Raw genomic sequence first — 23,382 nt, forward strand, 5'->3', positions numbered from 1 at the left:
TTCAATAAAATAAAATGTTTATTTTACAATTCAATAAGAATACACTTCCAAAGTAATTTATTCTTGTGTTACCAATATAAGTATACACATATAATCCATCATATAATTGCATTATGGTAAATGTACAACTTAACAAACTTTCAACTCACTTGAGCTGACTCAGTTTCAACAATGCCTCCGCCGCCACATCATCTTTGGCTTTCTTAAAATATGACTTCGCTTGCTGAACAAATACATAGAGAACATTTTTCAGCGAGAGACTAATTATATGTGATATAGGAGTAAAAGAAAAAATAATAAACCAACCTAAATCGTACCTTCATGATTTTATATTTGTGTTTGACAAGCGTATGCAAGCGTTTAGATGATGAAGTTATGGCTGCTACATCAGTAGATGAGTCACGCCCCTCTTGAACTTTACCAGGAACTTCAATATTTTCCTCTCTGCTGCCCTTAGCAATCTCTAGCTCACGCTCATCTTGGAAAGTGATTTATTTTAATTCTTTTGGCCAAGGGTACTACCTTAATCTCTTTTGTAGTTGGGGGTGTGATTCTCTTTCTAGCACTCCTTTTTCCCCTTGTTATTGACCGTTTAGCAGGTAATGTCACTATATCTTTGGCAAGCAACTGACTTTGAAAATCTTTGATTTTTCTCTCTTGCTCTGCTATAATTTTATCTTTTACAATTATAATTCTGTCCTTTTCCTCAATTGTATTGTCCTTGCAATCTATTGAAGTTTCTGCATCCCTGGCACCATTTTTATTCTCCTCAGTTAACTCAATAATTGTGGCCTCCATCTGGGTAATGATTTGGTCCTTGCCCTCAACCACATACTCCAACCGAGAAATTTTGGCCTCCCTCGCACTACAATTTGTGCAAGCCCCTTTCTCCTGAATATATTCTAGAGTTAATTTCTCAATAACTTGTTCAGACATTTCCAGAGCTTCTGCTACCTGTGCAGGAACTGAGTGGGGAATTTCCTGAGCATAGGCATCCTCTTCAGGAAATTGCTCAGGAAGTTGTTTAGAATTTCCCTCAGTGGCTAATTGTAAAAATCTCTCTGCAATTTGTTGATCAATATGCTCTACAAGATCTTCTAGGGAATCATTTGAGAGCATGTGTGTCTCTAGGTCTGATGGACTTAAATCAACAATTATTTTTGCAGGAGGTAATTCAGCGATCCTAGACTATCTCAACACGGGAGCTTGACCACTTCCATCTACATATTCTTGGAAGGACATGTTGTCTGTAAGGATCCATTATTCTAACATGTTCACACATCCAGACCTGCAATACAATAAAAATTATTTAAATACGATACTCTCTACATAAATCTTATGAGACTATCATTATATTTAGGGACTTACAGCAAGGAGATGTGCGAACCCTCTGAGCATGGGAGCTTGATTTCCCGCAATGCCCTTTGGTTTTGGCCTCTGTGAAAGCATCGGACCAATGGCCCCCAGCTGTGGGCTGATATAGTCATATACAGCCTTACACCAATTATACCTATCTAAATTGGTAAAATCATCTACGCAATCTATTAGTGATTGTACTGGTAATCTAGATATAATGCTAGTAGTAGTAAATAAAACAGTAACAAAGAAATACAATATTAACAATTGGTAAAAGAGAGTATCGGATTCACCAGTTGGAGGTTGTTTGCCGAGGGTGACCATCTTGTTCTCTAGCTCCTTCTCTGTGCACTCCACATTATGGAAGTGTTGAAGAAATAATGGGGTGGTGGCTGCATGCTGTTGCAAATTAACTTCAACGCCTTGATCTGGGAGTCCAAAAATCAATGAAACGTCTTTCGTAGTGAAGCTAATCTCCTTATTTTGAAAGATGAAGCATCTGGCTTGAACGTCCCAATTGTCAAATATATTTTGAATTAGGCTTCGAATATTTGCAATTTCAGACATGGCTATTGTCCAAACAAATGGGGTTCCATTGATCATCTCCATCCACCGGGCGTTTATGTGGAGTGATGATATAAACCCCTTGAAGTGAGGGTAGTTACTTTTTCAGTGTACTTTCTTGCGATATGCACGGGAAGCAGCAGTTCTTTGGCTCACCATTTAGTTCTGTATAAAAAAAATGCATGAAACTGTTATTTTTATACTATATTTAGATACATTACAATGTCTATTCTTTCTCTTAGGTAGTACAACGTGATTAGTAGATTATACAACATAGGTACTGATCACGTTGCAGCAGTTAGGATAAAGTAGCTGCTACAATAATAAGAAGCCAATGGGGATTGTAGGGTTTAACCACAACGCATCAATCAATAAGGTTTACCTACATTGTAGCAGTTCAACTACAATAGCTGCGACAGAAAATATAAACATGTTTTTTAAACCCTTGATTCGCTCAAAGTAAAACTCTCAATCATTAACGAACTAAAAACATTAAACCCAATTGTAGCAGCTAATGATGGTTCAAAACCCTAAAGATTCAACCTATCAATGGAGGCGAAGCTTTGGATGAGAAACTCTACCATAATACTTACGATGAAGGCGTAGCTTTGGATGAGAAATAAATCGTCGCGGTGAGGTTGATTGAGGAAGACTCCGTGGGGGCACCGATCAACTATCAATGAAATTCCTTCGAAATATTTGTCACATGGCGAGTATAGGGTTTAAAACTTTGCCCGATGAGGGTAAAAATGTAATTGGACACTAGATATATTTGCACAATATTTGCAAAAAGGGAAATTGGTAAAAAAAAAAAAAAAAGAGGTTATTTGGACCTTTAACTACTACAACGTGTGCCAGCTTTAGACGACTAGCTGCTTCACCGTGCTACATTTGTTTTTACAACGAAATGTAAGAAACCTCATTTACTTGATCTATCTAAAAAACTGTGATTGCTACGATCAATTATTGGTTAAAAATGTAGAGTCGCATCTTGGTGAAGCGTCAACGATGAAAGAGCTGTTACGACGTTGTAGCATATATCCTACCGAGTTAGCTGCCACAAGTTGTGGCAGCTACATAGGGTATTAGCTGCTACATAGTGTAGCAATTATGAGTCGAAGTAGCTACTACAAGGTGTAGCAGCAAAGCAAAGCAAAGGCGCTGCAGCAGCGGAAATAATTTTAAATCATTTTTTTTAGCAAGTTGATATACAGCTAGAAAAATATATATGGATACTACAAAAATGAATGAACGAGTTATGTGCCCCAAGTTGTGGCAGCTACATGGGGAGTTAGCTACTATAAGGTATAGCAGTTATGAGTCGAAGTAGCTGCTATAAGGTGTAGCAGTTATGATTCGAATTAGCCATTCGGAAAGTGTAGTAGCAAAGCAAAGCAAGGCACTTAAGCAAGGCACTGTAAGACTAGGAAAATAATTTTAAATTAATTTTTTTAGCATGTTGATATAAAGTTTCAAAAATATGGCTACTGGGTAAAGCAATGTAAGAAAATAGACTTACTAGAGAAACGACTTACTAAATTAGCTGCTACAAGGTGTAGCAGTTATGAGTCAAAATAGTCATTCGCAAGGTGTAGCAGCAAAGCAAAGCATCACACTGTAAGAATGGGAAAATAATTTTTAATCAAGTTGATATACACAATATGAAAATTATGGCTACTGGGTTAATCTCTGCTAGAAAATAGGGCTGCTAGAAACACGACTTACCAAGTTAGCTGCTACAAGGTGTCGCAGCTACACAGAGAGTTAACTACTACACGTTGTAGCAGCTACCTCTCCATGTAGCAGTAAAGGAAAAGTCCAAGTGGTTGCAAGCGGTTGTTGCATAAATCCTTCGGACCTTCTACGACGACCAATCCAAGTCAGATGCTACAAGGAAGGTTTCCTGCGAAGTAGTTGATGCAACGTTTAGAAGCGAAGCAAAGGCGCAGTGCATCACAATTATTTCAACTAGCGCCTTTACCAATTTTTGTAGGCAATAACGGTGTGGATTAACACAGCAGCTGTGCTATTGAAGACGCCAGAGAAACTTTCCCGCCGGGAGAGCGAGGGACGAGGGACGACGGAGGACGTTGAAGGAGGGAGCGAGCGAGAGAGAGAGAGAGCGGCGAGGGAAATTTTAATATTAAACTTTCTTGGTTTTTACCCGCGAGGTCGGCCGGACGACAGAGACGGAGGTTGCCAATGGGAGAGAGAGAGCGAGGAGGGAGATTAGTGTTTTGTAGTCCACTAATTTTTCCTATATCTTTTAGATAGGGTCTTGCATAATTTAGCAGACCTAGAAAAGCTCTTAAAGTTTCAGTGTCTTCCATTTTGTCTGGAAAGGCCAAAATCTTGGCTGAAATATGAGGTTGTAAAGTGATTTGTCCTTGACCTATTTCAGCCCCTAAGAATTCAACATGTGTAACAGCTAGTTTCATTTTCTTTCTTGAAATAATCAAATCATATTTTTCAAATAAATTGAAGATTGTATGTAAATGAGCATAGTGTTCTTGTTTAGTTTTGGAAAAAACTAAAATATCGTCTATGTAGACACAGGTGAAGTGAGCAACATTTCTAAAAATATCATCCATTTTTCGTTGAAATATTTGAGGAGCTGTTTTAAGACCAAAAGGCATAACAAGCCACTCAAAGTGGCCTTCAGGACAGGAAAAAGCTGTCCATTCTATTGAGTCTGGGTGCATCCGTACCTGCCAGAATCCTGATTTCAAATCGAACTTTGAGTACCATTTAGAATGTTGAATTTTATTCAGAAGTTGGTCTTTATCTGGTATTTTATAGCCATCTTCTTGGCAGTTATCATTTAGCCTTTTGTAATTAAATACCATTCGGGATTGTCCTCGTTTTTGTTCAGCTCCTTTATTTACTATAAAAGCTGGGCTTCTATGTCTAGAGGTGGATCTTTGAATGGCTCCTAAGTGTAGTAATTGTTGAATATGTGTTTTGCATTCCTCAGTTTCCCAGTTTGTGTATCTTAAGTCTTGAGCCTTAATAGTTAGATCAGGGTTAATGATTGCTAATTTACAATAAATTTTATCTCTTTCCCAGTATTTGGTTGGGTTGTCGCCAATAATCTCTAGTTTTTCTAGTCGAGATATAAGAGAGTCTATATCTGGCTGATGGGTGTTAATAGTTTGAAGTAATTGTTTAGGGAGAAGTAGATCATTAGGAATATCCCATGAGGAAAGATCATTTAGAGGGCTTGTCCAGCCAAGTAAGTCTAGTTTTCCTGATATTCAGAAAAGGCAAGGTCACAGGATGACATTTGTTTACATGTCCCTTTTATAGTACACTGGCAAGTATTATCCTTAGACTGGGTTCGGGTTTCTGTTGAAGCTGTTAAAGGCTTAACTACTGAGGGGTAGTCTGACACAATAGGTGCAACTATTGGATTAGAGAAAAATATAGCATAATCTTTTGTAAGTAAAAAGACTCTGTCTGGTGATATGAGAAAATTTAGTCCTAGGATAAGGTGAATATTCTGATGTAGTAATGGTTTAACCCATAATTTGGAGAGAGTTTGGGGAGTACTATAGGTGCCACAGTTATTATAAAATTTTATATGTATGTTTGTGACAAATTGGGTACTAGTAAGTTGCTGGCCATCAAATTGTGTACTAATTAAAGGTTGTGATGAAGTTTTAATTAAATTTTTAGGTAAAATAGACAAAAGTGTAGCATCATCTATAGTTGAATTAGTGGCTCCACTATCTAAGAAAGCTTGTAATGTAAATTCATGGTCATGTATATTTACTAAGCATTTTACCCTAACATCAAGGGTTTTATTTGTATTACAAATACTAGGGGTTTTTATAAAAACCATATCAGTGTTTGGTGACTCTGTTATTTGTAAACTTTTATCCTTGTTAGATGGTAACGACTCTTGTGATAATAGTTCTTCTATTTGGTTTGTTATTATATCCACATGAGTTTCTAGTTGGTTTATTCTGGTTTCTAATGTTGATACTCTTGTTTCTAAAAGGATATTTCTAGTACTACTTTTAGTGGGCTGTGTTATTGGTATTAGAACATTAAAATAACTCTGAAGACATAAATTACAGGCCTGTTTCTTGCAAGTTATACAGGTACCTCTTTTATCAATAGCTGGATAATAACTACACAAATAGCAGGGTATATTATCAGTTCCAGTTTTTAATTTCTAATCATGTGTACAATTGAAATCACCTAAGTTTGTATTTAGTTGTGTAAACATATTATATATATATATATATATATATATATATATATATATATATATATATATATATAAATGAATTTAATATGTTGTACATTCATTCATCGGTGAGTCCTTAGTGTTAATTTTATTTTTAAGTTAAGATTTGAAGTTTAAAATTTAAATTTTATGTTTAGTTTAAAGGAAATGAAAATAATAAAAAAAATACTAGGTGCTCTCATGGGGTGTTTATCGATTTGATGTGCGCACCTATCCGTGACTATCATGTGAACACGTTAATCTTTTTTAAGGCATAAGGTTTAAGGTATAGATTTTGGGTTTAGGCTAAGGAAGTCAAAATCAGCATAACAAAACTTATACCTATATAGGGAATTTATCTATATATATATATATATAATATGTCAAAAAAATGATTAATTTGTTAAAAATTATAAATTATGTGATACATTTTAACGATTGAAATCCAACAAAATTATGCACCTGGAAAGAAATTAGCATTTTGGCGATAATTTTATTAGAATGACGGAGCTACCCTGTATTTAAAATAAAGTCTGAGGTCTTTTCCATAAACTTCCCGATCACAGGATTCCCTTTTGCCATCGACGGACGGAGCTCTAGGTGGAGGAAGAAATCGAGGCCAAAATTCATCGTTTCTCTTTGATCTCCTTGCCGGAATCATGTCCTCCTTCAGCGGCGATGAGACTGCTCCTTTCTTCGGATTCCTCGGAGCCGCTGCCGCCCTCGTCTTCTCCTGTAAACCTTTCGATCTGGTCGCTATTTGGTAGACTGTAGCTTCGCTGCTATCTTACAACTGGTTCTAGTCCGCTTACAGGCATGGGAGCGGCGTACGGGACTGCAAAGAGCGGTGTTGGGGTGGCCTCCATGGGTGTGATGCGGCCGGAGCTGGTCATGAAATCGATCGTGCCAGTTGTCATGGCAGGGGTGCTCGGTATCTACGGGTTGATAATTGCTGTGATCATAAGTACCGGGATCAACCCCAAAGCAAAGTCATACTACCTTTTTGACGGGTACGCTCATCTCTCCTCGGGCCTCGCTTGCGGTCTTGCAGGTTTGTCTGCAGGCATGGCGATCGGGATCGTTGGCGATGCCGGTGTTCGGTAAATTTCTTTGGATCTCTTTTCCTTTACGTTTATATTATATGTTGATATTTAATCTGAATTTTGATGGCATTCATGATCCTGAACTATTTAAATTTTCCATCTATTATTGTTTCTGAGTTCAAATGAGAATGATTTTATTTATTTCATCACCTGGAGGCATGATTTTGGTTGTTCTCGTGCAGTAGGTGATTTAAAGAATCTGCTATTGTAGTTATTCGTTGTCACCATATCTGCATGCTATGCTTTTTAGTAGTTTTTTTTTTCTATTAGAATTTCGTGTGACTTAAATATTAGACCTTTCTTTTATTATAAATTGAAGGGATAACTAAACAAAATTAGGAAGAGAATGTAGCCATTTATTTATTTATTTTTGCATTGGAGTAAAAAAAATGATTGGTTTTATACACCATGCTCTCCTATTCTCAACAAAAACCTTGCATACCTCTATTACCTTTTGGGAGGCTTATGTCCTTTAGAAACTGCCTGTGTTCCTTGGCTTGTATGTCCTAACACGAGGTTAGAATTTTAGCTTTTCCAAAGTGATATCTCAATGATGGCTCACTCCCCCTAGAAGGATGTTTTCTTTGCCTACCACCTAAGCCGTGGTAAAGGCTCAAAACCAATTATAGGGAATTATAAAGCTTCATAGGGTCTTTCTTTCTGGGTGTGGCTAGTTTGCATCTTTATAGACATGTCCATATCACCAAGCCTCGATCTAAGACAATGCCCAAATCGTTTTGCCTTTTGTTTGGGTCAGAACTTCCCGGAAAGGAGTAACTTTCCAGGAATTTTTATTGCACTTATGTTCATAATTGTAGGAATTGGGCCAAGCTTTCTCCAACTCCTTTTAATCAAGGGACTCTTGACATATACAAAGGAGTGCATTTTGTTCGACAAATTCCTACCTCAAATGTTCTAACTTAGTCAATTTAAGATGTAATATATCTTGATTGTTAATTTACTGCATCTTTAATTCATGCTTTATGCAGTAGTGGCTTTCATCACATGGAGTTGGAACAGAGCACATGTAAGCATTAAATAGTGTGTAATCTGTTGGTGGTTCTAGATTGTTTTTTTCTGCCCCTGGTCTTGGATCTTTATGCACTTATGTCTGATGTTTATTATACTCGTTTGTACTTTTTAAACTAACATGCTGGAATTTTTCTCTTGTTTGGACTTGAATTTTGATCTCATAATTGCTTTTTATTTTTTCTTTCCCCTCTTTCCCTCTCTGTTGTTTGATTGATTTTTCTCTATATATTCGTAACTCATCTTATTGGAGGAATATATTCAACTAATCTGTTTAATTGGTTTAGATGACAGCATTCATGTGAGTTACCATCAGTCCCTTCTATTTGTTTGACCAAAATTCCTCCTTTATCTTTGAATGTAGTTAAAAAAAAAATATCTTGTCGTGATTTTGAATTCACTCTCATTTCTCGGATGATTCTTTTCAAGTGCAACTAGAATAACCTCCTCATGTTTTGTTTTGAGTCTCAACTTATATAAAAGCTAGCCTCATCATAAATCTGTACTTCTGCTGCAAAATGGACAAAGATTGGTCTCCTCATTGGTAGTTTAGCTATTCCTTTTAATAAGAGCATAATGTAGGCCTAGAGGGATGTAAGAGTTAATCTATGGTGGAGACTTTTTATCGTTGACAAACTTACCTTCCATGGGTATTGATCCTGTCCAAAACCGTGAAGCTGGAAAGCTAGGAGGTGGCGGCTTCACTGACCGGACGTGGAGTTCGCTCCGCTCTGCAAAACAAACGGCGGCAGTGCCGGGCCAAAGAAGGGATTCCCGGCGTTGGCCCTCCGACGCTCAAGTCAGTCATCGGAAAATGGGAAGAAGTAGAGCAACAGTAGCAACAGTGAAATACAATAGTAATGCGTACCTCCGCCGGTGAAGGACCCCCCTTTATATAGAGTACTGGTGGATGGCGTGCTCACTTCTCGAGGCATGGACATGCTCTCCATATGTCCCATGAAAGGGTCTTGTCAGGGAAGTATCCCTGATACCATACCTTAACAGGGCACGTATATCCCTAACACGACAGTAGAAGTTTTGGCCGTACGATCTGCCTGTCGACCATGCCTCGTGTCAACGACACTATCTCCCAAAAGGATGTTGAGAGATACTATAGTGGTCTGCTTGTCCGAGCGGAGTAGCCGCTCGTCCGGGACTCCGCTCCGTCCATAACTAGGTCCTGTTGCTGGGCCGAGCGGGATAGTTGCTCGGTCGGGACACTGCCGCGTCCCTGGCTAGGTCCAAAATGATCCTGTCCGAAACCGTGAAGCTGGAAAGCTAGGAGGTGGTGGCTTCGCTGACCAGACGTGGACTTCGCTCCGCTCTGCAAAACAAACGACGTTAGTACCGGGCCAAGAAAAGGATACCCGGCGTTGACCCTCCAACGCTCAAGTCAGTCATCAGAAAATGGGGAGAAGTAGAACAATAGTAGCAACAGTGGAATACAATAGTAACGCGTACCTCCGCCGTGGCAGTTGACCCCGTGCTAGGTAGGCTTATTCCATCGCCGCATCAGGTATGAAAGAGGAGAATGACTGTGCACATATGAGAACAATGTTCAACTCATCTTCACTATCTGGGATTGTATTCCAGAGTTCTTTTCTGTCTCTTCCTTTCTTGGCTCTCAACCTGGTTGTGGACTGGATCATTAGAAGATCTGCAAGAACCTAAGCAATCTTGCAGTATAATACCAGATCATAACAATAACAAAGGGCTGTCTTGGTCCAATTTCATCTGAGGCTACCTCTCCGCCTTTGCAACCGATTGAACCAACTGACTAAAAGGTATCTGTATCTCCCGTCCCTGAGGTCTGTGTTTCCTGGTGGAAACCACGACCAAAAGGCAACATACTGAGGACATGTTCCCTAGGTGACCTTATTTCTGTTCTTGTGTATAAATGTCAGAGTGTAGTTCAGACTCCTGCCCTTGTGCAGCAAGGAGTCACTTGCTTACTTTCTTGGAGTGGACATCCCACATGGAGTTGAACAATCCTTGCTTATACAGTAGGCCAATGGTACTCCAAGATCCAATTATTTAATTTCTTTTGAATTCCTTAGATTTGATCAGGCATTGATTATATACCCAAGTTACACTCAACTCCACCGGGCTAGACAATTTACTGTGTCTTCTTAAAACTAACCTCTTTATTCCCTCCTATGAGTCTCTTCCTTGTTCTAGGGAAGTATTGGTCACTGACCCAATTACTAAATTACCACAATGCCCCTGCGCTATTACAAATATATCCAAAAGCTTGAATCGAACTCCACCTTTCTCTTAAAGAGGTTCCAATGGTCAAACAAGAGTTTTGCACAATTGACAGTGTTTGAGCTTAAAGAAAGCTTTCCATGGTGACTGCCATTATCAACCATGCATGCTAGCTTTTTGTTATTGCTGCAAAGAAGGTAGTAATGTAATAGCATAAAAAAAAACAATTATTGATTAACATATTGAGCATGACGTATAAATGCTTTGTGCTGCCCAAACAAGTTGCAGCATTTGGTGAATTGTGCTACTATTTCTTTCTTTAAGGGACTGCAGGCACACTTTATGTTAACAATTTTCGTGTTGATTTCAGGGCCAACGCGCAGCAGCCTAAGTTGTTTGTTGGCATGATTCTCATTCTCATCTTTGCTGAAGCACTGGCACTCTACGGTCTCATTGTTGGTATCATTCTTTCCTCTCGCGCTGGCCAATCCAGGGCAGATTAAGATTCTCAAGCTCTACATTCGGTATCCACTGGTGACTTGGTCTCCATGTTCATATTGAATATCCATACAATCGAGTTTGCTTTCTTGGTTTTATGTTGCATTCTGAGTAGATATGTCTGCTAAGAAAGTTTTCACAATACTATTTTTCTGTCAGCCACATTGTTTTGGTCGATATCATGCAAATGGTCATGTGTATGTTAATTGACATAATTTTTTATCCGATAATGTTATCCATATTTAGTTGAATGGAATTTCGATTGATGTACTAGACAACTTGACATATCAGTGCTTCACACATTTACACTAAAAGAGGATCAGAATAATTCTCTAAGCACTCAAGGGTCATGTGTATGTTTGTTTCCCCTAAAGGACTTGGCTTGATCATTTAGGAACTTGAGGGTTCATGTGTACAATTTTATACCGTAAATGATCTGATTTGGATCATTCTAAATTTTAGAATTTTTCTGTAACCATTTGAAATCCATATTCGATAGATGTGCAATTTTCTCTCTTTGAGACTCCTAAGCGTCCGTGTGTAGTTTTCTTACTAACCTAAATGATTTTATTTAAATTATAAAAAAATGATTAATCAGGTTAGATAACGTTGAATCTGGGGTGATCGATTCGATCCCATGAAAGTTTTTTACCAGCTATTTGGATAAATCGAGAAGCGTTCGCAGCGGGCAGTCTAGGAGCTCAACATCTTTTAGTTGATGTCTCATTTGGAAGAAATTTTTTTACAAATTCATCATACGTGAGACTCGAATCGTGAGTATCTAAATGATAATTTGATGCTCTATCGTTGTACCATAGCCTCGGGACTCTTATTTGAAGAAACACTCTTTAGTGGTTAATTTGAAGTCGAACATCGGATTGTCATGTGAAAAATTACATATTTTATCATTACGGAGTTAAAATATAAAATATATTGAAGCTTAAAAAATAGAGAGTAATTTGGAGATATTCTTTTAAGAATGAAAAGACGGTGAGTTCCATAGTTAGTTTATTAAAAATGAATCGGTAAATCCGAACCGAATGCTTGGAGTTTGTTTGATCCGCCACAGCTCGAATGAAGACAACCTGCTCGTTCCTGATCTCCTACTTCGCCCGAGCCACAACAGGCACAAATACTCGCCAGTCCTTTCTTCGTCCCAGCAGGGGTCCATCTCGTGCCGCGGCCTACGCGAACCACGTCACACATGACGCGTTCAAACACGAGACGCCAGAACACGCGATCCGTCCCCAAGCTCTGCCAAACCCAGCTGTCAACTGTCTCCATGTAATAATCCAAGCTTGGAGCTCAGACCACTCTACTTCGTCCTCCCTCCACCGATGGCCCTCCCCAAGCTTCTCCTCTTCCTCCTCCTCCTCGCCCTCGCCAATGCCGGCGAACCCCGCGAGGAAGGCACCAGCTCGAGAAGCCTAGTGGGGGACTCGGTCGCCGAGTGGCCCTCCTCCTTCCCGTTCGCCCATTTCGAGAAGAACGACGACGACGACGACGACGACTTCGAGCTGTATGGGGAAGAAGAAGAAGAAACGGAGGAGGAGCTGAGGAGCAAGAGACGGCGGCGGCGGCGGCGGAGCCATCCGGTGTTCTTGCCGCCCCAGGCCCGCTACTTCATCTCCTACGCGGCGCTGTCGGCCAACCGCGTCCCCTGCCCGCCGCGCTCCGGCCGTTCCTACTACACCCACAACTGTCACATGGCGAGGGGACCTGTCCACCCTTACTCCAGGGACTGCGAATCCATCTCCCGATGCAGGAGGTGATCATCATTGGCCATGGCGGAGAAAGCTCTTGTCACATAATTTACTACTACGCTTCTGCTTCTGCTCCAGCTCCAGCTCCACTATTTTACCTGCATTTCTGTGATGCCATCGCTATTCTATCTATCAATGTTTTTGTTCGTCTACTAGTAAGTTATGAAGATCCAGCGCTAATTTCATTGGAGATCTGGAATAATCTAAATTGAATGTTTGGAGATGATCAAGAACTCATCATGAATACGGCGTCATCTGTAAATCAATTTAATGCAGTCCCCGCTGCCATGCAACTAAGGCTGAAGTCTTGATTTTCAAAACTCAACACCAGGCCCCAGCTCTGATTCTTATCTGATTGATAATATCAGTTTATTACATGCAACTAGCTCATTGCCAAAGGGGCGTGTAAATAATGAGAACATTTAAATTATGAAAAATAAGCCAAGAAATTAATTTCTGTGATGAAGTAAGATGGAAAATTGAGAAACAAAGGCTGCTTGGTTAAGCAAATTAAGGACCATATTCATAGCACAGATTCATCTTTACATAAGAGGTATATGTTGCTGTAAACACTATACATGACCACACCGGCTGTCTCTAATGATACAAGAACAATGCTCACATGCCATGACACTATATGTTAAATGCATTAGTTAAAGTCTATATGAGATTATGGACCTCAGCATCACATTTCCATGGGATCGTTTGGGGAATGGGGAGGTTTGGTTGGTTGGTTGTTCGAAGAAGCCTGACTTTGAGATGGATGCAAATGCTGGGCTTGACGTCCATTGCGGGGAGGCAATTGAGGCATCAGAGAGTAGTAGTTTGATACAGATTGCTGAAGCCCTCCATTGAAATGGTTTCCATTTGCATTTGGAAGTTGTCCGGTTACTATCTTTAGTCGTTGCACTTCTTCTCTTAAAGTCTCATTGAGTGCTGTTCAAGAATCGAAAAGAATAGATCTAGCAAAAAACCATCAAGACTCAACCGTAAAATTAATACCTTGAAGCCATGTGAATATAAAAACACCAACAAATTTTGTATCGACAATGGCCTTACTTTTGCAGTTGTACCATCAAGACATTTAAAGAGCTTTCTATCCAAGGATGATAAGTCTTTTGGTTGATGAATAAGGACCACACCTTAGTTAGATTTAAATTTATAATAGTGCAGTCAAGCTTACTGATGGGTATGCAAGCAGCATTTGTGTTACGTAAGATAATTAACCCTACCACACCATGCCACCACACACGACAACTAAATGGTCCTTTTGTTAGTGTATTAAAAGAATTATGGTCTTCTCCAAATTAATGTGGCAAAGTTTCATATGGCTACCAGCACTTGGATTTGAAATTAAACAAGACCATTGTTCAGCATGTACATGGCTGAAAATAAACACAGTTTCCTTGGATATCTATCCATAATTGTGTGATTTGGGTGTAAATAAATATATAAAAAAAAAAGTGGAGTACACATTCGATTCTTCTGCACCAATTTGGACAAGGTAAATGGAACAGCCAGAATTGAAGGAGAAAACTATGAATTGTTATAATAGCAAGAAAGTGCAAGTTTAGGAGCAGGAAAAAGGAAAGAGCTGTAGTGCTACTTAGCAAACTTCAATTTATCAGGTAGCGGGTAAGCTAATTTTTGTAGACTTTTTACTCTCAAATCTAGCATGATAGAAAGCTAATCCTACAAATAAATGTAGGATAAAGATCTAACATGAACTGCAAGTGATGAAGTAAATTTATTAAAGTCCCGAATTACCCTATCTATGATATGAACTTCTCTCTATCTTGCATAATTGATACAGGTTTGACTTGTAAGTACTAGTTCTGTTCAAAATTAATAAATAGTGTAACAAAATTTTCAAGACATTCAGGGGATTCATAGTTCTGATCTTGATTTACTAATGGACTACAGCTTCAAGTGAGTTAATGTAAAGAACAGATTGAACAGTGCTTAGATTAGGAAGCATGGGATAGTTTAAACATACCATCACGAAGCTGAGCCTGTTGTTCCAAAGCCTGCAACCGCAATTTGAGTTCTCTGTTCTCTGCGGTCAAATCTGTAGTATCTCTCTGTATTATTAAAAAGTAGAGATAAGTCCTTGAGCTCTTTAGAAATGAAATATATATATATATATATATATATATATATTTCATTACAGAAAATAAATGTTAAAAAGAATGTAATCTTTGTTCTCATGGGAAGAACAACTAACAAAATAGTACAGAAAAAATACAATCCTAGGAGAGGGAAGAGTTACAATAGTAGATTCTTTCAAATGTGCATTGTCATGTAGGTGGAATAAACATACAACTTAAACGCGAAAAGGATTATCCTTGCCATGCTGTGTGATGAGAAGGTAAAAAAAAACATTAGATCAATACAAAATTGAATTTCATATACTTTTCATTAATCATGCAATAATATCAATTCTTTATCAGTCTACAAGGTTGGTAAAGTTGCCTGGTTGTAAAGAAAGAACTGCATTTAGAACAATCAAAGAATAATTTATTGGCAGACCTATTGAAATGCCCACCCACCGAGGTGTTCACATCATAATCTGAAGTACCAAGCACATGACACATCAATTTAAGGAATAAAAAAAAGGACAGCCCGGTACACAAAGCTCCCGCCAGTGCGGAGGGTCGGACCACATTGGGCCTACTGTACATATGAATTTAAGGAATCCAATACATTAATTGACCAATATGATCATTTTTCATATTTAATACCTAACAACTCCAGATAATTTCAGCAATTATATAGCCTTTGATTTCAATATTAATGTGATTTCCTTTTTTGTGTGGTTTAAATATTTTACAATAATCGCATTGGCATTTAGCTTCCTGGACTGCAAGTTAAAAGTACAGTGCCACTCAAAACAGCAATTGAAGTATAACGAAACATTAGTTAGACTCATTCAATAAGCAATTTTTTCATCTATAAAAGTAAACCAAATTAGCTCTCAAAAGTATCTGTGCTTAATGGTGGAAGTATAATTTACACGAAAGAAGTTTAAACCTTCAATTATTGTCCTACTCCTTATTCTTTTTGCCACTGACTCCAACAAAACTAAAAATTGCCTATTGGAAGAAAATGGCAAGTAGGCATTCCACGATAAGTAATCATCAATGGTTGTCTGGATCACAATTGTAGTAAAAAAGTACATATCAAACCATAACAAGCTCACACCTTCTGTACACCTCAGAATCATATTCTGAAAACAAAATTATTTGGACAGCCCGAACAACAAATGATAAGATTAATCGTGGTGAATCTAAAAATACTCTATTATTGATGCTCGAGCATGAGCAGTTTGCATATGCTTGCAAAGAGAAGATGACTAACAATACTGTAATTTCATAGGAGACCAAACTAACCTACTGCCTAATCACCAAATATACTATGAGCAATGGTCCAGCTTAACTTTTGAGTAGGAACCCAAAAAATCATATGCAGATTTCAAAAAAAAAAAAACCATTAATTTTGATACCTGGAGAAGGGTGAGCTGTGCAGAAAGAGTGGTTGCCTCAGTCTGAAGCGTTTGCACTTTCCGCTCAAGTTCACATGTGTAACGGACCTTCCTCTCCTTCGAACGGGCAGCAGATTGCCTATTTGCAAGAATCCTGTAGAGTCGATATCCCAATGAAATTAGCAACCAGAATATCCGCAGACACGCCAAGGTTTAATGCATAATCATGGATGATAATTCATAGGAAAAAAAAATCTTGCAGGATGCAAAGGGGAAAGCGATCAACAGGGAGAAGAGGGGGGAAAAAAATTCATGCCTTTTAGCTCTCTTCGGGTCAAGCAGCGCCAGCTCCGCTATCTTATCGGCCGACATGGCCTTCTTTGCATTATCCGAGAACAGCGAGGTCGAATCCCCCTCCAACGGCGAGATCGAACCGTCCACGGAGCCACTCCGTCGGTGGTGCCCTCTCCTTCCCGGCCCGACACCAGCATCTCCGCCTGAGGTGTGGAGCCCTATCCCGTCGAAGAGAGCACTGTCCATCGAAAGGTTCCGGAGGTGGGGCCCCGGGACGGGCCTGCTCGCCGCCTGCGGATCTGACAGCTGATGCTCGGCCAAGAGCGGCCCAGATATGGCACCGGACACATTGTCGTCGGAAAGCGAGGGGAAGTCCATGTCCGAGATGCTGAAGTCGGGGTCGTTGTCGAACAGGAAGTCGTCAGGGAGGCGGATGAAGGTCTCGGAGTGAGCCCGGCGGTGCGCGGGGGCGCCGCTTCGGCTACTCGGCGGCGGGATCTGCCCGAACCGGTTGTGGGCGCCGGCAGGCGGCCCTCCGCTCGGCTCCATCGCTGGTGTGGACAGACGAGGTAGAGTCGGAAGGGCTGCCTTGCGATGGTAGGCGGCGGAATCAATCATGCGCAGCCGTCCCAAATGCCAATTAAGAGAGTGTCCGGTGTGTGTGATGTCCGTGTGAGATAGACCTGTCAAACCTAACCGCATGTTACTGCAACAGGCAACAGCATCTTTGAGCGACGGCAAATCCAAGTCTTCAGCTATTACCATCCAAATAATAATAATAATAATAATAATAATAAATTAATTAAATAAAGGCTATTAGCAATTTTTAAAAATTCTTTTACTCTTAAAAGCATTACTCTCATTTATAGCATTTTAATTTTTGTGGAGTTATTAATATGTTTTTTTCAAATTCTTTTATTTTAAAAAAAGTTAAGTTACTATACTCATTTATTTGGTGACCTATTTGTGGATAACCGACGGACGAATGATGATCAAAGTAACTTCAATGGTACTTAGTTAAATGCCATTAAATAATATATGATAGATACTATAGACTGATGCATGATATTAACATAGATATTTACTCTACTGATATCAAATTAATTTATTATATAAAATATCTTAGATGTTTGATGTATTCTATATAAAATGCCTTTTATAATTTATTAATTTTATGTGTGACCGGTGATATTAAATTATTTAGGATTAAATTATAAGTGAGTTAAGTTAGATATTTTTTTTAATCTAATTATTTCATTAAGTGTATAAAAATTGATGGATCTAGATAACTTGATACTAAATTGAAATCTAACTAGATCCGTGGGACCTGATAATTGGTGTGAAACCCAGATAAGTTAAAGGATCGACTTGATATTTGGCGGGAAGTTCGGTTGGGTCCGTAGGAATTGACAACCGGTCGAAGTCCAGTTGAGTCTGTGAACTTGACAACTGGCATGAACACCTAGTGGGTCAAGAAGTTAGTCAACCGACTACAGGTCGGTAAGTGAAGATAAGTCACTGGAAGAGAGTAACTCAGTGAGGGCGCGCCCCGGTGGAGGGATAGTAGGCATCGATCCAGTTTAGGTCCATTTTGGATCCCTAAACTAAGACCTTAATTAAATTCTGGTCTCAGTGAGACAAGATCTAATTACTACTCATTATTATTGTGCTAACACTTGTTTTGCATGTTATTGGACTCACTTTTTGCAGGGCAAAAGGAGCACAAAAGGCCTCGGGTGAACAGTGCTCGAAGCGTCTTCAAGCAGTGGAAGACGCCTTCACACTATTCATAAAAGACGCCTTCAATGCCATGGAAGGCGTCTTCCACGAGATAAAGTTCAGAACTCGTCGACGATAAGGAGCAACAAACTCGAGATCAGATTTATCAGGTTAGAGGTGCCTTCAAGCATATGGAAGGCGTCTTCCACACCCTTTATAAGGGCATCTCGACCAAGTTTCAAAACACAACTTATATACAAGCTTCTACGCGTTCGATTAAGGTTCCGACTGCACCAGCTTCCTGCTGCAACTCTGCTACATTGCTACTACACCCGTCTACCACTGAGAAGTCGCCCAAACACCGACCTCGAGCTGACTGTATCCGAAAAAGTGTTTGGTAACTTTAATTTGTATACTTAATTATTGCAAAAGGACAAGTGGAGTGTGTTGCACTTGTTCCGACTTTCTAAATACTCGGTAGGGTAAAGTGTAGAGTATTCCCAACTACACTTTTGGGACCAGCACAAAGGTGGTTTTCTCGACTCCCATCAAACTCCATCCATTCGTTTGAAGAACTCAGAACTGTATTTCTCCATCACTTTGCCAGTAGTAGGAGGTATCACAAAAACTACATGAATCTATTTGCCTTGAAGCAGAAGCCAAGGGAGACGCTGAAGGACTATATTTAGCAGTTTAACAAAATGACACAAAACGTTCCTTTCGCCACCTCAAAAATACTCATGAGCGCATTTCACAAGGCCTTCTGGAAGGGAAATTTTTTAGGTCCTTAGTAAGAAAGCCCCTACTAGTTTTGATGATTTACTTGGCCAGTCGGTCAAGTATGTGAACATAGAAGAGATTCAATTCATCTGAAGAAAGGACCTTGGAATTCCTAACAAGCCAGATATTCAGCCCAAGTGAAATGCACCTCCTCTTCCTTTGAAAGCCAAAGATTCTTACCCCTATAAACATAAGGATCGTTGAGCAAAAGGAGCCATGAATATAGATGTCGTTCCTCCAGCCCAGCATTTCGATCCTAAGCTCCCAAAGAAAGAGCATTTTTGTGTTTACCATCAGTCTTGTGGACACATACAGAAGACTATTATATCTATAAGAATCACCAATAAAGAGCTTCTGCTGAATCATGGTACAAGAAGACAGGATATATTCTCGAGCAGCTGAAGCATATGTCTTCTTGGTCGACTCACCGAGCTACGAAGATAACCGATCAGCAAAGCAAGAATAAGAGCCCTTGAAACAGCAGAGAGAAGCTTCACAGTCATCCGAGAAAGAGGACGAAAGGAGACAAGGGAAAGGTAAGGCTATCCCTTGGGGCCCAGTAAAAGGCCTAATCGGGATAATTTCGGAAGAGCCAACTAATGGTGATTCCAATTGAGCTAGAAAAGTCAAGCCCGCCATTTGAAAATTCATGCTGTGGGAATCACTATTAGAAAACTAGTAAACTAGTTAGAACAGAAGAGCCGACCCATCTATCTGTTGGTGCAAGTTGCACCAGAATCAAACCTAAGTTTTGATGTTGGCAAAGGTTCAAGTTAAGTCTTGTTATGATCTAACAAATTGACTGAGTGTGCAGGATGTTTACTCAACCGGGAAAGACCTAGTTGGAGGCTAGGAAGGAGAAATCTTAGCAGATCGTGGAACCCAGGTGCAAGTCCAAGTAGGTCGAGGGGACCCGAAGCTTGGCAGTGTGATCGAGAGGTCTGGAGGACCGAAGATCAAGAGAAAAGTCCTGGGGAGCCGATCAAGGCTGAGTGAAAAGTCCAAACTAGATCTGGAGAATCAAAGTTTGGCAGGTAGGTTGAGGTAAACAAACTGGAGGAGCTATAGTGAGATCGGGTTCCCGAAGGGAACAACCTTAGGTCGCTGATCCAACTGAAGAAACCGGGAAGGTTTCCAAGTTGAGATCAAGACAGTTCTACTGTCTTTCTTATTACTCTTGCTTTATAATATTATTGTTCTAACATCTGTTTTGTAGGAGATTTTTATCTTAATACTGTTTTGCAGGTTCGGCTAGATCGGTCGACAGAACAGTAGTATCGGTTGATCAAACTAGGCAAAATCAGAACAACATTCAGATTAGATCAGAACAGATCAGAGTCCGATCAAAGCTCGATCGGTCGACCAAACCAGAGGACCGGTCGACCAATCCATGGTGACTCAACACAGGCCAGCTCATTAGCACCGATCAGCAGGAAAAGGAAAAAGGCTGATCGATCGACCGAACCAGAGGACCGGTCGACCGATCCAATCAGCATTAACACCATATTAAATGAAGATCTCGGCTGATTTAGACGAATAGGGAAATAGTCTGTTCGGTCGACCGAAAAACGGGTTCGGTCGACCGAACCATTCATGAGCATTTACTGTAAAAGATCGAGCCAGCTTCAGATTCCAGCCAGGAAGGAAGGGAGCGAGTTCGGTCGACCGAACCTCCAGTACACCTATAAAAAGTGCTCGAAGTCAGAAGCTTAACAGAACAATTCTAATCATCAAAAAGGTTCTTTTATGCCTGTTGCTCGTGTTCCAAGCCTTCATTAAGCTAAGCAAGCTACTTCATTCAAAAGCACTGACCGCGCCTCAACCTTTTTTTATTACTGTCGGTACATTTCTTATGACACTTAATTTCATATAAGATAGTAGGGTTGTTACTATCTTATATTCTTGTAACTGTACGATCTGCTTCTTTCCGAAGGATTTCGGAAAGAAGAGTTATAGTGATTTGCCCATTGGTGCGGTCAAGGACCGCGGGCCTTCGAGTAGGAGTTGACCTAGGCTCCGAATGAAGTAAACATACTTGTCTATTCTTTTCAGCTGTGCACGACTCTGTTTTTAAAAGATAAAGAAAAGTTTTAAAGCGCGATATTCACACCCCCCCTCTATCGCACATTTTCGATCTATCAATTGGTATCAGAACCTCGTTAGCTCTGAAATAACTTAATCATTTTTCAAAGCATTTTTAAAAATTTTTCTTTTCTTTAATTTATTCTCTTTCAGAATATTTTTTTTCTTATCCTTTCAAGCACTACTAACCCCAAGACGAAAGTCTTGGAAATATTTTTCTTTTAATTTTTGTCTTGCAAGGATGTCGAATTTGTATCAAGAAGGATACAGTACTGTCCGACCTCCACTATTCAAAGGAGAAAATTTCAATTATTGGAAGAATAGAATGGAGTGCTATTTGAAGTCCGACATCGAGCTCTGGTTCACAATCTTGAAAGGCTACACTCCCCCGACAAAAGATGGAATGCCTCTTGAACCTGAAGATTGGACTCCCCCAATAATCAAGAAGGCACAGCTGAACTACAAGGCGATCAACACCATTCAGTGTGGGCTTACAATGGAAGAATTGAATCGAGTCGACCCTTACAACAATGCTAAAGAATTGTGGGACTCTCTAGTCAAACTACACGAAGGAACCGACAACTCGAAGGTAAATAAACGAGATTTACTTTTGAATAATTTATTTAACATAAAAATGTTTCCCGGAGAGACGACCTCGCAACTACACGCTCGACTGAAGGACAGACTTAATGGCCTCCACCTGATAGGGCACAACATGGAAAATCGCGACACGATAAGGTACGCCTTAAATGCCTTTCCGAGGAATGCTTTGTGGGCATCAATTGTAGATGTGTACAAAGTCTCCAAGGATCTTTCAATTCTTAAGTTAGACGAGTTATTCTGTGAATTGGAATTACACGAACAGTCTCATATAAGCCATGTCAAGAAAGGTGTAGCTTTGTATGTAGGTCCAAGCAAGGAGACAAAATCAAAAACCAAGGACGAGTCTGAAGGCGAGTCAGACTCTGACTCAACAAATGAAGAAGAGTTTGTCAACATGGTGCGGAGACTTCTGACGAAGAAGAAGTTCAGAAGAAATGTCAAGAAGACTTCACTCAACTAGACCAGAAGTGATTTGTTATGGGTGCAACAAAAAAGGACATTTCAAAATCGATTGCCCAAACCGGAAGGAAGAAAAGCCCAAATCGACAAGACGAAAAAAGGCTCTTCAAGCAACTTGGGACAAACGAAGCACTCGAGCCATCTTGCATTTATGGCAAGAAACAAAGATTCCGACTCCGAGTCTGATGAAGAGTACGAGTCCGAAATCGACCTCGATTCCGAGAGAAGCCCTAGATCGGAAGATCCAAATATGGTAACGATTTATTCTAAATCTAATTTGCTTAAAGTAGTTAAGTGTTTGTTTAAAAAATTATCAAAATCGGAAAAACAAAAATGACTTGTTACTTAAGGAAATAGACCACCTTAAGCAACAAGTTAACTTGAGTGACTTGACTAACCAAGTTCAAGTTGGAACTTCAACTCAAGTTGAAAAACTTGAGGAAGAAAATTTCGACTTGAAAGGACAAGTCAAGCGACTCAAGAAAACGTTGGAAAGATTCGAACTAGGATCCAAGTGTCTAAATATGGTACTTGGGTCGCAACGAGCCGTGTATAACAAATCAGGACTTGGCTACAACCCTAAGCAAACAAACAAATCATATTTGTCTTTAATTAGTCAAAAAGTTAGAAGTCAAGTCCAAGCATGGGTCCAAACAAAATATTTAATCAAATTAATTAAACCAAACCTTTACTTGGTCCCTAAGAGTCAAATTCATTACTTAGATAGACCTTATCTAAGCTATGACTAAGGGGGAGCAAGTAGAAAAATAATACAACCAACTTGATTAACCAAACTCAACACTTAGGATTAGGTTTATTTTCTGCTTAGAATAGTTAGATGAAAAAGATTTACCAAACCCTACAACATAGCATCAGAATGGATTGGGATGATAGCACGTCAAGGAAACTTTGTCGAAGGCATGTCTAGGCTGAATATGGAATTCTACCTGGTGCACTAGACTTAGTGGATCTGACCGAAGCTACCCCAGTCAAACATGGGCTAGTTAGACCAAAATTTAGTATTAAGTTCTTTGAGTGGGAACAGTTTGGAAAGTCTTCAGCAAGTGGTCCACCGTTGATACACAAGAAGGTCATATGCCTCGCCACTGAACTGAAAGCTTATCCTTAGAACGCCTGCTCGATTAACCCAAAGCTAAGTTTGAATCTAACATGAGTTCAATAATCTTTTTCAAAAATTTAAAACTAAAAAAAAAA

General features: G+C 39.6%; 3 protein-coding genes across 3 annotated transcripts; 2 read left to right on the forward strand and 1 right to left on the reverse strand.

The window, feature by feature from the left end:
* The first annotated feature begins 6,693 nt into the window (after positions 1-6,693).
* LOC121976000 (V-type proton ATPase 16 kDa proteolipid subunit) lies at positions 6,694-11,237 on the forward strand. The gene is made up of 3 exons (XM_042527970.1): positions 6,694-6,886; positions 6,966-7,251; positions 10,859-11,237. The coding sequence occupies exons 1-3, from the start codon at positions 6,811-6,813 to the stop codon at positions 10,989-10,991; spliced, it is 495 nt and encodes a 164-aa protein (XP_042383904.1). The 5' UTR covers positions 6,694-6,810; the 3' UTR covers positions 10,992-11,237.
* Positions 11,238-12,275: 1,038 nt separating this feature from the next.
* Positions 12,276-12,939, forward strand: LOC121976002 (protein RALF-like 34). The gene has a single exon (XM_042527972.1). The coding sequence runs from the start codon at positions 12,324-12,326 to the stop codon at positions 12,756-12,758; it is 435 nt and encodes a 144-aa protein (XP_042383906.1). The 5' UTR covers positions 12,276-12,323; the 3' UTR covers positions 12,759-12,939.
* Positions 12,940-13,250: 311 nt separating this feature from the next.
* On the reverse strand, positions 13,251-17,172 carry LOC121976001 (transcription factor VIP1-like). The gene is made up of 4 exons (XM_042527971.1): positions 16,547-17,172; positions 16,252-16,384; positions 14,746-14,830; positions 13,251-13,685 (listed from the first exon to the last, which is right to left on the reverse strand). The coding sequence occupies exons 1-4, from the start codon at positions 17,140-17,142 to the stop codon at positions 13,435-13,437; spliced, it is 1,065 nt and encodes a 354-aa protein (XP_042383905.1). The 5' UTR covers positions 17,143-17,172; the 3' UTR covers positions 13,251-13,434.
* Positions 17,173-23,382: the final 6,210 nt, after the last annotated feature.

This window comes from Zingiber officinale, chromosome 4B (genome assembly GCF_018446385.1).
Source record: "Zingiber officinale cultivar Zhangliang chromosome 4B, Zo_v1.1, whole genome shotgun sequence".
Classification (NCBI taxonomy): Eukaryota; Viridiplantae; Streptophyta; class Magnoliopsida; order Zingiberales; family Zingiberaceae; genus Zingiber; species Zingiber officinale.

Coding starts and splice junctions, on each gene's coding strand:
- LOC121976000 (XM_042527970.1), top strand. CDS start 6,811: ATGTCCTCCTTCAGCGGCGATGAGACTGCTCCTTTCTTCGGATTCCTC. Junction 6,887..6,965: donor TGCCGCCCTCGTCTTCTCCT/GTAAACCTTTCG, acceptor GTCCGCTTACAG/GCATGGGAGCGGCGTACGGG. Junction 7,252..10,858: donor GTTGGCGATGCCGGTGTTCG/GTAAATTTCTTT, acceptor TGTTGATTTCAG/GGCCAACGCGCAGCAGCCTA.
- LOC121976002 (XM_042527972.1), top strand. CDS start 12,324: ATGGCCCTCCCCAAGCTTCTCCTCTTCCTCCTCCTCCTCGCCCTCGCC.
- LOC121976001 (XM_042527971.1), bottom strand. CDS start 17,142: ATGATTGATTCCGCCGCCTACCATCGCAAGGCAGCCCTTCCGACTCTA. Junction 16,385..16,546: donor GACCCGAAGAGAGCTAAAAG/GCATGAATTTTT, acceptor TCGACTCTACAG/GATTCTTGCAAATAGGCAAT. Junction 13,686..14,745: donor ACAGGCTCAGCTTCGTGATG/GTATGTTTAAAC, acceptor ATTCTTGAACAG/CACTCAATGAGACTTTAAGA.